The 12872-nt window shown below is 41.5% G+C and overlaps 2 protein-coding genes across 3 annotated transcripts in view; one reads left to right on the top strand and one right to left on the bottom strand.

Annotated features, from left to right (window-relative positions):
- The window catches only part of RALGAPA1 (Ral GTPase activating protein catalytic subunit alpha 1), a 252075-nt gene extending 244947 nt beyond the window's left edge, over positions 1-7128 (top strand). For both annotated transcript variants that reach the window (XM_040620839.1, XM_008694072.2), the window contains one exon: positions 5776-7128. In XM_040620839.1, the coding sequence (XP_040476773.1) occupies positions 5776-5924 (149 nt within the window). In that variant the 3' untranslated portion in view covers positions 5925-7128. The remainder of the gene's footprint in view (positions 1-5775) is intronic.
- Positions 7129-9205: 2077 nt separating this feature from the next.
- On the bottom strand, positions 9206-10879 carry INSM2 (INSM transcriptional repressor 2). The gene has a single exon (XM_008694556.2). The coding sequence runs from the start codon at positions 10877-10879 to the stop codon at positions 9206-9208; it is 1674 nt and encodes a 557-aa protein (XP_008692778.2).
- Between the last annotated feature and the right edge of the window lie 1993 nt (positions 10880-12872).

Here is a 12872-nt window from a genome sequence, read left to right as displayed (position 1 = left end):
CATTTTTATAAAATAGTACTAACAAATGCAATAATTTGAAATTAAGTTTTAAAGAAATGCCAGTATGATCATATAACGAATATAATCTGTTTTTTCTAAACAATCCTATTAAATGGAATAGTGTGGAAAAATACCTTTTTACTTAACCTGGTTCAAGATTATCTAAAACGTGCTTTCTGGTTAACACTAATGTACTGTTTGAATTGAAATCCAAGAGAAGATTCTTCTGGATAATTTTTAGTATTATAAGTATGAAAACATTTTTGGTGTATCATAGTTGATCCGTAAATTTCATAACTGTATTTTCTCAAAATGGACTCTGTGACAGTAGACTGATACTTAAGGGAAATTATTTTTATCCCTAAGGTCATTGAAGGAGATATTGTGATGTCACACTTTGTTGATCTCCCATAACTACATTAAACCATTATTAGATTTTTCTTGTCCTTTATTTAAAAAAAAATTACAGGAAAAAAATCCTTTATCTTTGTCGGGCATGTGTGTGGAAAATATCAAAAGTTTTACAGTGACCTCCTTTTTAAACTTTTTTTATATTCATGAACATCTCTCCTCTGACTCTAAACTTTAAAATGAAATTACTCCTTTTCTTCACCAGACTACACTGTTAAATCTAGATTTTTCCCTAACATCACATTCAAGTCTTTTTTCTTTTTTTAATAAAAGAAATTCTAGAATGCCAGCAGCAAGAAACAGGATCATATTTTGCTGAAAGTATACAGTAAATACTAAATTGTCTTCCTCTATGTCAACATCGAAAATACACCCATATTTTTTTCTAGTATTAATGTCCTTTTTTACTGTCATCAGCCACAAATATTTTTGAATGGTTTTGTGTAGTATATCTAGAATTACCTCTAATATTCTGTTACTTTGAGTGGATACCTCCCTTTGGATTTGTTTTTCTACAAATTAAGATAGAAATTTTAGCACTCTATTATGCATATATATACATATACACATAAATATACATATATCTCTACATACAGACCAATTACCTTTAGGTTCCATTAGATTACATATAGGTTCCTATTTAAATAATGAAAATTAGTAGTTAGATTCAAATATTTCTATGCCATCAACATAAGAGATAAAGTGATGAGGAAGACTTTTTCATTCTAATTTCAGTTTTGCTCTTACTTCACAAAATCTGTATTGCCACATGTAGATGGGATCGTAATATGATGGTCAGATCTATCATCTCTTTGAATCTTCAAATGGGATAAATCATCAAAATTTAACCATTGCTTTAGGTAACCTCTTGAACTTAGTGTCCTTCCTTAAAAGTTACTTTAAAGTTTCCTCCCCTTCCCAGGCTTTGAAATGATCGGAAAGAACACATTATAGCTCCTCAGGATATATCCTAAATATTATTCGTAAGTGCCAGTAATCAGTTTCCTTCAGCGTATAACAGAAGCTATATATTTGTTTGCTGCGTTGTTAAAACAGATTCCTAGTCATATTTATGTATTACTAGGCTAGCCTGAAATTAGAAGCAGCCAAATTATATACTGTTTTCAGTATTTTGAAACTTGAAAATTTGGCTTATTATGTGTTGTTGTCCAAGAGGCAATAATTACTAGGTTCAATTTCCACATAGAACATTCATTCAGATGTAAAATTTTTGTAGTGAAAATAATAAAATAATTGAACAATTACTGAGTGCTAGGCCCTGTGGTAAATGCTATACATGCATTCTCTCATTTAATCTTCATGGCAGTTCTATTGGGGGGGGGGGGTGGCAGGAGCTTACCCAGTCGCCTGATTCTTCGTAAAGCCAGAGTTTGACTTCAGAGTCAGAGTATTATATTTACTATTCTATTACCTATGTAATCTAAATATTTTCAGTCTCTTCTTGCTGTTGAGGAAAATTGCCCTACAACCTGTCATATTTACAAATTAGAAATGTTAGATTCTTATTTTAAAGACTACTTTTCCACCCAATGAAAAAAAAAATTTTCCTTAATAGCTAAGGTTGCTATGGGAGAAGTATGGGCTTTGAAATCGGACTGATCTGGACTTAAATCCTAGTTCTGTTATTTATTATCCACAAAACCCAGTTTCTCTATTTGTAAGGATATAAAATATGACAAACTTTAATATGTTCTAAGTCTGCAATAATGGCAGTTTTTGAATATTTTCAAAATGAAACCACTTTGCCTGTATTCCTATGCTATTTAATTTTAGGGGTGCCTGGCCCATTCAGTCAGGGTCTTGATCTCAGGGTCATGAGTTCAAGCCCCATGTTAGGCATAGAGATTACTTTAAAAAAAATATATATATTGTTTCCTTTATGACATCCAGTGGTGGTGCATACATGCTAATCTTAATCACTAATCAATTCCTTTAAAGTATCAAAGCAGTAAGATTATTGGGCCAGGCTATAAACTTTAATAAGGTTATATTTTTTAGGAATATCAAGAGTGGATAAATTCTTTAACTTCCTCGAAACTAAACAGTATATTGTGTTCTCCACATTTCAGTGCTTATATTTTGTAAGTGGTCATTTTCTTCAAAAATATTTCTGTCTCTTCATCTGTTCTGATCCAAAGTCTGTTCAATTTTACCCTGATCTGTTTAGTAGCTGTATTATATAGCTACACTTACTGTGTACCTACTGTGTACCTGCTGTGTACAGCAATCTTTGCATAGGTTGTCATTCATCCCTCACAGCTTTGAAAAATAATTACTGTTGTCTCCATTTTACAAAAACAAAACAAAAAAACCTCTTAGATCAGTTTGCCCAAGATCCGACAGCTAGTAACATGCCACATTTGGCATTTAACCTGGTCTAACGCATGCCCGTGTTCTTCCTAACACATCACAGTGCCTCTTAGTTCAGTATTCATTGGAACTGCTTTCCAAGTCACAATATTCTTTAAAGGCTATTTACCCAATAACTATAGCAGTTTTAAACCAGTCATACCTGTCAGCAAGCAGTACAAACAAGGCCACAATAAATAACAATCCATTGAGTTCCCTTTTATAATCTGTACAGACTCCCAAAGTCATATTCAGCCTGTTATTTGTAAGAGTTCATTGTAACCAGTGCACAATATATGAATCAATTACACCGTCAAGATAAAGTGTGTACCGAGTACTGTAAGAATGTCAGAGATACAGTATGAACAAACAGAGGAGCCCATAAATACTTTTTACCTGAGGATATATTAATAATAGAAGTGATTAAATAAAGCAACAGTCTTTATGACTCACGTGATGGAAATCAATACTTGGGCAGAATAGGGTGTGAAATGAAGAGTAGGTATCACTGTATTCTTTACATCTAGAATTGAGATCCATCCACTGTAAAGTATTTAGAGAGTTTGGACATGCTGAGTCTATACCACAAATTTCATTTGCCAAAACCTGAGGCGGCACTGCTAAGCTGCATAGTACACACACTAACACGCCTGATATAACTCTCCGTTTATTGAAGGGGGATTTCACCCTGCAGGCAGTAAGGGAGACATGGAGAAACTGCTGCTTCTGAGGACAATATTCTTTGGTTTTGGCATACTCTAAGGCAGTATTCTCCAGTAGAACTTTCTATGACGAAGGAAATGTCCTATATCTGCACGGTCCTTTTGATTGCTACTAACCACATGTGGCTGCTCAACACTTAAAATGTGGCTAGTACACCAAGGACCCACATTTTTATTTTTACTTAGTGTTAATTTTTAATTAATTTTAATATGGCTCTGCCTACCATCTTGGACAGTACAGCTCTGGAGATTTTGTGACTTAGTGATTAGGATAACCTGCCACCAGTACAATGAACACTTTGAAAGATGTTTATAGAATCTCTCATAGACTTTTTTTCTTTTCTTTTTTTTCCTATTTGAACTTGTTAGTTGGTAAGTATAACATTTGAATTTACAAAGCATTGTCCATTGTGAAACACCATCACCCTAATGCATTGCATGCCCGATTTCATAATAAAAACTTGGTTACTCTCTCCTCTGCTCCTCGGTTAACACCTGTACAATTCTGCGCTGTGTCTCTCATGTCTGTTGTCTGTCTTCTCTTTTGTTTTCTCACTTCTGCTCGCTACTCCATTTCTTCATTCACAACAAAGAAAGAAATGCAGTGATAGTTCTCTTCCTCCCAAAACCTCCGCTAGAAAACATTGGCCATCTCAAGGTAAACAGCCATGGGAAGGCCTCTCATGATTGGCCGGGGATAATATGCATTACCAGAAAAGCATGAGCTACCGCTCTTCACCTTCCTTCTGCCGTCCATCTGCAGTGCTTCCCTACAAAGGGCCATGGATTCATATTCTCCTCTAGGTTTTCCAGTATGGGTCCAGTATGAACCAATTCAGATCTTCAGGAAGAGTAAAGGTGAACAGAAATATAATTCCTTCTCCTTGTGTTTTGAAGGCCAACCTCATTTCAGTTAGAAAAGAAAGAATGTTGGAGAAATTACTTTGAAAAGAAAGGCAATTAACCTGGATTCCAAGTAGTGAGAAAATATTTCTTCCTTGACTATGTTTGTTCTTAAGTATGATTATAGCATTTCACCTTAAAAACACTTTGAAGGGTTCTACCAAGATTCTTAATAGATTCTAAATAAGACATCTCTGTAAATCAGTACCCCTTATTGAACAGTTTTGATTGTTCAATATTCATAACTTCAATTTAGGCACAAATGTCTCATTAAATGGAAGTGTGAGTATGATTATTTCCATGCTTGAAATTTCTGTGAGGTGCTACGTTGGCTAACAAACATGCCAAAAGTTTTCCTGCAGAGGGAGGAGATGTGTAATAAGCCCGCAGCCTGTGTGATGTGTTTGTGACGTAAAGAAAATGTTCACATACATAAGGCCCAGAAAATCTGGATTAAAGTGCCTTAAAATACCCAGAATTTTTTAAATTGTGGTGTTCTGCTCGCAGATTTTTTGGGTTTTTTTTTTTTTTGAAGGGCTTTTTTTAATACTACATATTTGAGAGCCTACAGTGTGCCAGGTTTTGTAGCATTACTGTATATTAGAGAATAATTCATAGAAAGAAAATGCAGAGGTAAAGAACTATTTTGTAAATGACACACAATTTTCCAATTTGAATGTGTTTGCTTCTGAATTTTTATATCTTAATTGTTAGTGATCACCTACTTGCTGTGACTAGATAGTAACTGCAAAAATTTAAGGAAAACAAAAGCATTGCTTATCTCTTCTAAATGGAGACATTTTGAGGGGTCAGTAAGAGTTCTTGTCCTATTCCTTCTCCCAGGAATTTATCTTGCTCCTTTCTAGAAGCATATTTAAGTACCCAGCGTGTGTGATGGTCTCATAGTGTTGAATTCCTTTTTGGAACCATTTGGTACTATTATTTTCAAGTTTGAGCAATGAAGGCCCTTTTCTTGGTGATACCCTGTACCCCAGAGATAGGAACTGGTCCTTCTCACCTGCTTCTTAAGCCCTTCCCTGCATGCTGATGATGCTTTGGACCCCTGTCCTGTCTGGCCCAAAGATTTTGCGTCCCATTGCTTTTTCTGAGGAGCTTTCTGGTAGTTCTGGCTCGGGAAATAATGATTGGTGCTTTCTTGCTAATATGATTACATGAGCCACCAGATTACTGGGGTTTAAATAAAATATGAGTAGGCTGTTCTAACAGGCAAGTTTTGGTCTGGCTTTTTCCCTCCTCAAAAGACTTCATTAAGGGTTGGGATCCATGCTACAGATCAGTAGGAGAAAGAGTATTTCTTATGGGATGAGAAGCGGACGACGTGTACTAATGCTCTTGCTATTTCCCACAGGCTCCTACCCAGAGATTCTATCCAGTGAAACTCCCACAGCAACGCAGGTAGACGGGGCTGACCTGGCCTCTCCAATGTCTCCTCGAACTAGCAAAAGCCGCATGTCCATGAAGCTGCGTCGATCCTCTGGTTCAGCCAATAAATCCTAAGGAGACAAGCAGCCCAGCAGTGTGATCAGCAGTAACCACCTTAGCATGAACATAGTGTTAACCCTTTCAGGCCTTCGTGTTTGCCATAACATGCATGTTTCTTCCTGAACATTTATTTTAGAAAACACTGGATTTAAATAATTTGTAACTTAATATTTTAGATTTGGGTTGTTTATTCAGTTGGTCCCCCCCCTGCCCAGCACTCTAAGCTGCCATATTCTTGGGGGGTGGAGTTTTATTCTATACCCTTTACCTTCCTGGATAATTATGTCTGAGCAGTTTCACTTTTAATTTCACAATTAACTTTGAGCCAAACTATAATTGGACAGATAGTCTCATTATTTTATTTATCGTGCCCCATTGCAACTTTATGGCTCAGTAAATATGTAATTTTTTTTACAAATGTAAATTTTTAAATTTAAGCATTTGTAAAGTTATAGCAAAAGTTGCAAATCTTAATGGATTATTTATGTTATGAAAATAAAACACTTAAAATAAATGGTCTTTTAGCATCTCAGATTCCAACTGACATAATTTTAGCATTAACTTTTGCTTCCCAAAGCAATGCCTCATTTCTTGGCCATGCACATGATGCCATGATACAGCTCATAACCAGAAAAATCACTGTGCTGAACTTTGATTTGTGTTTAGCTTTCAAATATTTTTCTAATGTTTTGCTTTTTAAATGGTATCACTGTTAAATGCCATTTTTGTTTTGAGATTGTGGCCCTGTACTATTGGCTGCTGGATCCTGGTATATCTGTGTTCTTTCCTGAGTACCAAAAAGAAGGTAATTGGGGGGATGGAAAGAAAGAAAGAAAAAAAAGAAAAAAACTTTTCTGATATAAATGTGTTGTTTAAATTATGTGTATTTTGAAAGAAAAGGGAACATGGCCCAGGAGTCTAAATTAAATCTAATATTATTAATACTGAACTTGCTGATGCAGGTTGGTATTCATTCCACCCTCCAGAAATATTTTCCTAAATAAGCTGCTCACATTTTGTTCATATTTTGTCTTGAACGGGCATCTCCTAAGGAAATATAGCATGACATCAGTACTAACTGCATGTGTAAATACATCATACGGCAAACTATAAAATATAAATTATGTATCATCATTCATGTAGTATCTACAAATTTGTAACAGTGAAAGAAAAAGATATGGTATTTAATAATACAATAAAAATATTCTTATCACTTATATCCATGAGTGTTGATTTGTCTTTTATATTTCTCATCTATTTAATATATTTTCAGACTTAATAAGCAGAACTGTATGATTAATGGAGAGATATAAAGCATAAACCTAGGTTATCTTAGCAAATCATGAAAAAGGAATTTGAATTCCCTTGTTAAGATACACCCCAACTTCTCAGAGATTCTACCGCAGTCACTGAAAATGCAGGCAATTTTACACCTTCATAACGGCTGGTCAGAAACTTTACCCAGTGCACTTGGTTAAAGCATCAATTAATCTTAGCCTCATGCTTCTTTGATTTTTAAATTTTCAATTTGTCTTCTTATAATACACATTCAGAGGGGAAAAACTTTTTGCAGTTTCTAAAACAACCTTCCAGAGTCCTGTGCACTTGTTTTCTTAAAAATAAAAACATTGCTATGAAACTGTAGAAAATAAAATTCCTATGAAAGCTTATGTAGAAGATAAGCAAAGAGAGTCCCTGAGAACAAGGTTAAACAATATAGACCGTTTCCCACAACCAAGGTGAAAAATTCAAAAAGGAAAATCAAAGTAACTGCTTACACATTTCTATGGTGCTTTCATTTTTTAAAAATGAACAGCTAATGGATTGAGTAAAAATACCAACTTGGAAATAGAGAATTAGTGCAGTTAACATGATTTTTTTCATCTTTAGATAAAACTGCTACTTTTTTTAAGAAAAAATACATTTTCTCTTGACATTTTTAGATGGTAAAGTATCTTTAGATTTAAAGCCTTTTGGAGCTCAGTCTGTGCAAGCCATACTTCAAAGGAAAATTTCCCATTGCATTTCTGCACCATTACATTTACAAAATATAATTTTCCCTGTCTGTATTCTGTCTAAATGGGTCACTAAGATTTTAAAGTAGGATACTGGCTTTGGGGAGATAAGAAATGTGACTTTGAAAAATAGGCTGTGTTCAATGAAATTCTCAGGACAAACACAGAACACAACAAAGCACCAGCTATGTACATTTATTTGATGGTAAGCATCTTACAAGTATGGGCTATCTGTCAAGCAATACTCAGCCAGTGTCCCAAACTCTGGCTATTAGAGCATGGGTACAGAGTATACACTGAATGTGGTTTACAAAAATTCAAAAACAGATTGCTGCTGCAGAAGGAATATTGAATGAATTGCCATTCAGTTCCATAGTGGATTATAGGTATTAACATCTTCCTTAAACTGAACATAGTTTCATATATAACACTGTATGAGATTTACAACAGAAGGATTAAACAATTTGGATGAAACCCTACTAAAACAGTCAAACGTCTGGAAATGAGGTGTGTTTCCAAAAAGCTGTTAAAGTTTAAAGTATCTCTTCCTGAAAACACATCAAAAAAGCTAAAGGTAAGAATGTTGAGGGTGTCTCAACTCCCTTCAAGTAAAGTAGCACTCTCCCCACCTCCAAACACTAACTTAAGAATGGACTAATACTTGAGAAAAGGAACGTTTACAGGGAGATCCCCACATCCCCCCAAAGTGCAAACATCCTCTTACATATCCTGCCCACAGGCATAGGTCTTGAGTGTTTCCCCACCCCACCCCCATAAGTTTGGCACCAATCACATAACTTTCAATTCACAGAATATACAATGCAAGATATCTGACCCTATCGAGACAGAAACTACATAGGTGCCTGCGATGGCAAGAGAAAAAAAAGAAAACGACTACCACTTTTGGTAGCTAGAATCCTTCGTAGATACTGAGACATGCACGCATTCACTACGACTTTCCATAGGAATTACAAGTCATATAGGATTCGTTAGGGTCTCCAGAATGAGGGGGGGAAATCCTATTTTTGTGGGGAAAGCAAGAAGGCTTTAAAGTGATAGTCCCTTGACCGCGAATGTTTATACCATATACATACCTGCTCTAGGGAGGGATTTTACATTTCGCTGTCCGCTTCTCTGGCGGAACATTGACTACTGGGAGTTTTAGGAGAGAAAAATATAGGCAGGAAAGAGGGTAAACTTGCAAATTCAAGAAATGCCCACAGAAACTCCCATGATCTGTTTCCTCCAAAGCCAACCGCACAATCTTCCTCATCTCTTTGCTCAACAGCCAGGCCGCAGCGGCATCTGCAGTAGCAGGACCTGCCGACTTTCTGACGGGTGGCACTTATTTATGTGCCGGGTCAGCCCCGGGGAGCTAAAGAAAGTAGACGGGCAGTGCTTGCACGAGAAAATTTGCTGAGCACTCCCGTCGGATGCTCCGCCTGGGCTCGGCGCTTCAGGGGGCGCCCCGGCCAGAGCAGGCAGGAGCAGCTCCTCGCGAACCGCGTGCCACAGCCGGTGTTTGTCCCTGATGTCCGCGGACGGGAAGTGCGCCCCGCACAGTGGGCAAGCAAAGGCGAGTGAGGCACCGTGTTCGGAGCCAAAGCCTGGGGCAAGCGCACGAGCGGAGCCTGCCTCGTGAGTGCCTAGGTGCTTGCGCAGATAGGCTTGGCGACGGAACTTTTTATGGCAATACGGGCACATGAAGATCTCGGGTCCCCCGACACCAGTGGCACTACCTGGCCCAGGCACCCGGCGCCCTAACACCCCCTCCGTATAGGGGACCTGAGGCAGCGGTGGCTCGGGGTGGGACAGCACCTGGAGGCCCTGGTGTGGGGCGCTGTCCCGGTGCTGCTCCGCCCTGGAGCTGTCCCTCGCCTGCAGGTGCTGATCAGCCGCTCGCTCTGCCCGGCCGTTCTCCTTCCCCTCCGCCAAGAAAGATGCAACAGCCCCAGAGTCCGGGGTCCTCGCGGAAGACGAAGGAGGTGGCTTCCCGTCTGCTGAAGAGACTGCGGCGGCATTTGCCACTGTGGGACGCGGTTTGTGCCAGCGGCGATGGGAGGCGAGGTTCGCAGGGCAGCTGAAGACCTTGTCGCACTCGGGGCAGCGGTACTCGACGCGTACGATGCGGGAGCAGCGGTGCTGAGCCAGAGCGAAAGGGTCTGCGTACTGTTCCTTGCATAGCTGGCAGATAAACTCCCCCAGTGGCGTGCGGCTGCCCCCCAGGCCCCGGGACGGTGCTCCGGGCTCCTCCTCCTTGATCTTCAGGCCGAGGACAGGGGACGTGGTCACTTCATCGGCGAAGCTCAACTTCCTCATGGCCTTTGGCTTCTTGACTCCGGCGGCCGCAGGTCCAGACGTGCAGCCCAGAGATGTCTTGGCACGGCGCTCGTTGCCAGCCGCCCGCTTCAGGCCATGCAGGGTGGCCGAGAGGGGTGCAGGGTCTGGATGGAGCTCTGGCTCTGGGAACGGTGCCCGGAGCGGCAGCAGGAACTGCTCCCCCGAGGTCGGTGCAGCGGCTGGCGCCGCTGAGCAGGAGAAAGCAGCCACTGCGGCGGCGCCCCCGGGGAAGGACTCTGCAGAGACGGGTGAGCTGAGGCAGCGCTCCAGGAATGCCCGGCGCAGCTCCGCGCCCGCCGGCTTCGTGGGGCTGGGGCTGGGCCCGGGACAATCCCTACCATCCGCCCTCCACTCTGCAGCACCTTCCTGCCCACCCTCCCCCGGGCTCACCCTAGCCGCCCGACAGGACGACCCCGACAGTTCACGGGCCGCCGCCGCCTCCTCCAAGGTGGGGGGTGCCACCTGCTCCGCACCGGGCTGGGGGGCACTGGAAGCCTCCTCAGGAAAGGGCGGCACCTCCTGGGGCCCCAACCGGGGGAAGACCCGCTCAGCTAGGCGCACTCGATATGAGCCGCCTGTCCGTTTAGTTCGCTTTACCAGGAAGCCCCTCGGCATGGCGGAGTCGGGAGTGCTCACGGGGCAAAGATTAAAGGGGGCGCCGCGGGGGCTGAGAGCTGGAGAGCACTGCAGCTACCCGAGCTTCGCCACAGCCGTCATGCGTGGGCTGCCTTTATAGCTGAGACTCGGGCCCGGGGACCACCGGTCGCCTTCAGGCTGGACCGGCCAATCAGGAGTGGCAGCGGGCGCCAGGGGCGGGGTTTTCGCCTGGCTGGGCTCACAGGGGTCGGAGAGCCTGGCTGCGGCCCGCACCCCCACCCCACCTCTCAGCAGCCTCGGCTGGGCCCCAGCAGCTGGCTTAGGGGCTACGGGTGCCGCCTCCCCCTGCCGCCCACGGGGCGGACGAACATAGAAAAAGGTAAGGTCCAGAGTGTGAGGAAGCTCGGCACTCACCACCTCAGCTGCCTCCAGGGAGGGACTGTCCAGGGAGCCAGGCGGAGAGGCCTGGATGGGCACCCTCCTTGCAGGCTGGGACCCTGCTGCCCCGACGCGAGGAGCTAAGAGGGAGGAAGTCGAGAGGAAGGGGCCGCGGGCGGCGCGTGCCAGGAGGCAACTGGGTGGGTGTCGTCCCGGGGAACGGGTTAACGTCCTCTGCCCTTATTGAGCTGATGAGAAGCTGCGACAGAGCGGCAGGGCGGCTAAATCCACCGCCCTGTGCCTACACTTGACGGTGGGAGCACGTCTGCCATCCAGTATCGATCGACACTGCGCGCGTCTGTGATACTATGAGAATTCATCTGGGAAGAAGGGCTCTCAGTGCGGGAGATCGTGCGTGCTGGCAAGCCTCTGGAGCTCAGGACGCCAGCCGGCTTCTGGACCCTGGTCCTCAGGGCTTATAAATGTCCCCTCCCCGATGGGAAAAGGAGTGGGGAGGGGAAAGTAGGATCTAATTTTCGACTGTCCTCAGATAAAGTGGTTTCTCTGTTCACACCTTCCACTTGTACTACCCAGAGACATGACTTAGTGCCTAACTGACCTGTTTAGCATAGAGTAGATTGAGTGAGAAATACTGGCAGAATCAGGATTGCATCTGCTTCCCCTTATACAAGTAATACTTTGCAAAAGGTGTACAATGGGCCAGGTTTAATAGATTTTCATCCAGCACTCTGTAACATGCCCAGCACTGTTTTAAGCACTAGAAGAGATTTGAAAGTTTGTAATATTAGCTGAACTATCAAATTAGAAAATTTGACAGATGTATAATAAAGTGCCAAAAGTCCATAATTCAATGTGAGAATATGAAGGGGGAAGAACTCAAGTCTCCTTACTAGATCAAATTGGAGACAAAGAGTAGTGTGTTTTTAAAGTAGACTACAGTATCACAGTTGTAGCCATCAATAATACAATCCTCTTCCTTCTAAGTGAATGAAGTGTTTTTATATGGAGTGCATTATTTGGGGGAAGACCTGGAAGTAATTATATATTTGTTAATCATTAAGAATATTTTAGGCATTCTACTTAACTAATCTCTAATCTTTTCACACATACACACCAAACAAAGGAGATACTACTACTCTCCCTTTTTTGATGAGGGGATTGAGCCATAGAAGTTAGATAACTCACAAAAGTCACCCAGATTCAAACTGAGTTCTGGCTAATTCCAAAGCTCAGACTCTTTCCGCCACACCAGTGGCTTCGAACTTTTTTTCCTGGTCACATCCCACAATAAGAAATGTATTTTATGGTACACACATGGAACTGAAACAAAAATTTCACAAAATAATCTTTAGTTTAACTGGGTACAAAGCATTCTTGTATTTTCTATGCAATTATATTTTCTTTTTTAAAATGCTGATGATAGCAAACAAATTGATTTCATAACTTACTAATGGAATAGGACCCACAATTTGAAAAACACCTTCATTATGGTGTTTCCCATTACAAAGATGAAATCATACCAAATTAAATAAACTTGATACTTTATAATCAAAATTAACATTCTGAATCACTATGTAAAATATTTGAGTCCTTTAACAGTGTTGATAAAATT

This window comes from Ursus maritimus, unplaced genomic scaffold (genome assembly GCF_017311325.1).
Source record: "Ursus maritimus isolate PB19 unplaced genomic scaffold, ASM1731132v1 scaffold_36, whole genome shotgun sequence".
Lineage (NCBI taxonomy): Eukaryota > Metazoa > Chordata > Mammalia > Carnivora > Ursidae > Ursus > Ursus maritimus.
The sequence above is the reverse complement of the archived record's forward strand: the minus strand, read 5'-3'. Positions and strand labels throughout refer to the sequence as shown.

What these genes read in the sequence shown, in the direction of transcription:
- INSM2 (XM_008694556.2), bottom strand. Translation starts at nt 10,879, where the DNA reads ATGCCGAGGGGCTTCCTGGTAAAGCGAACTAAACGGACAGGCGGCTCA.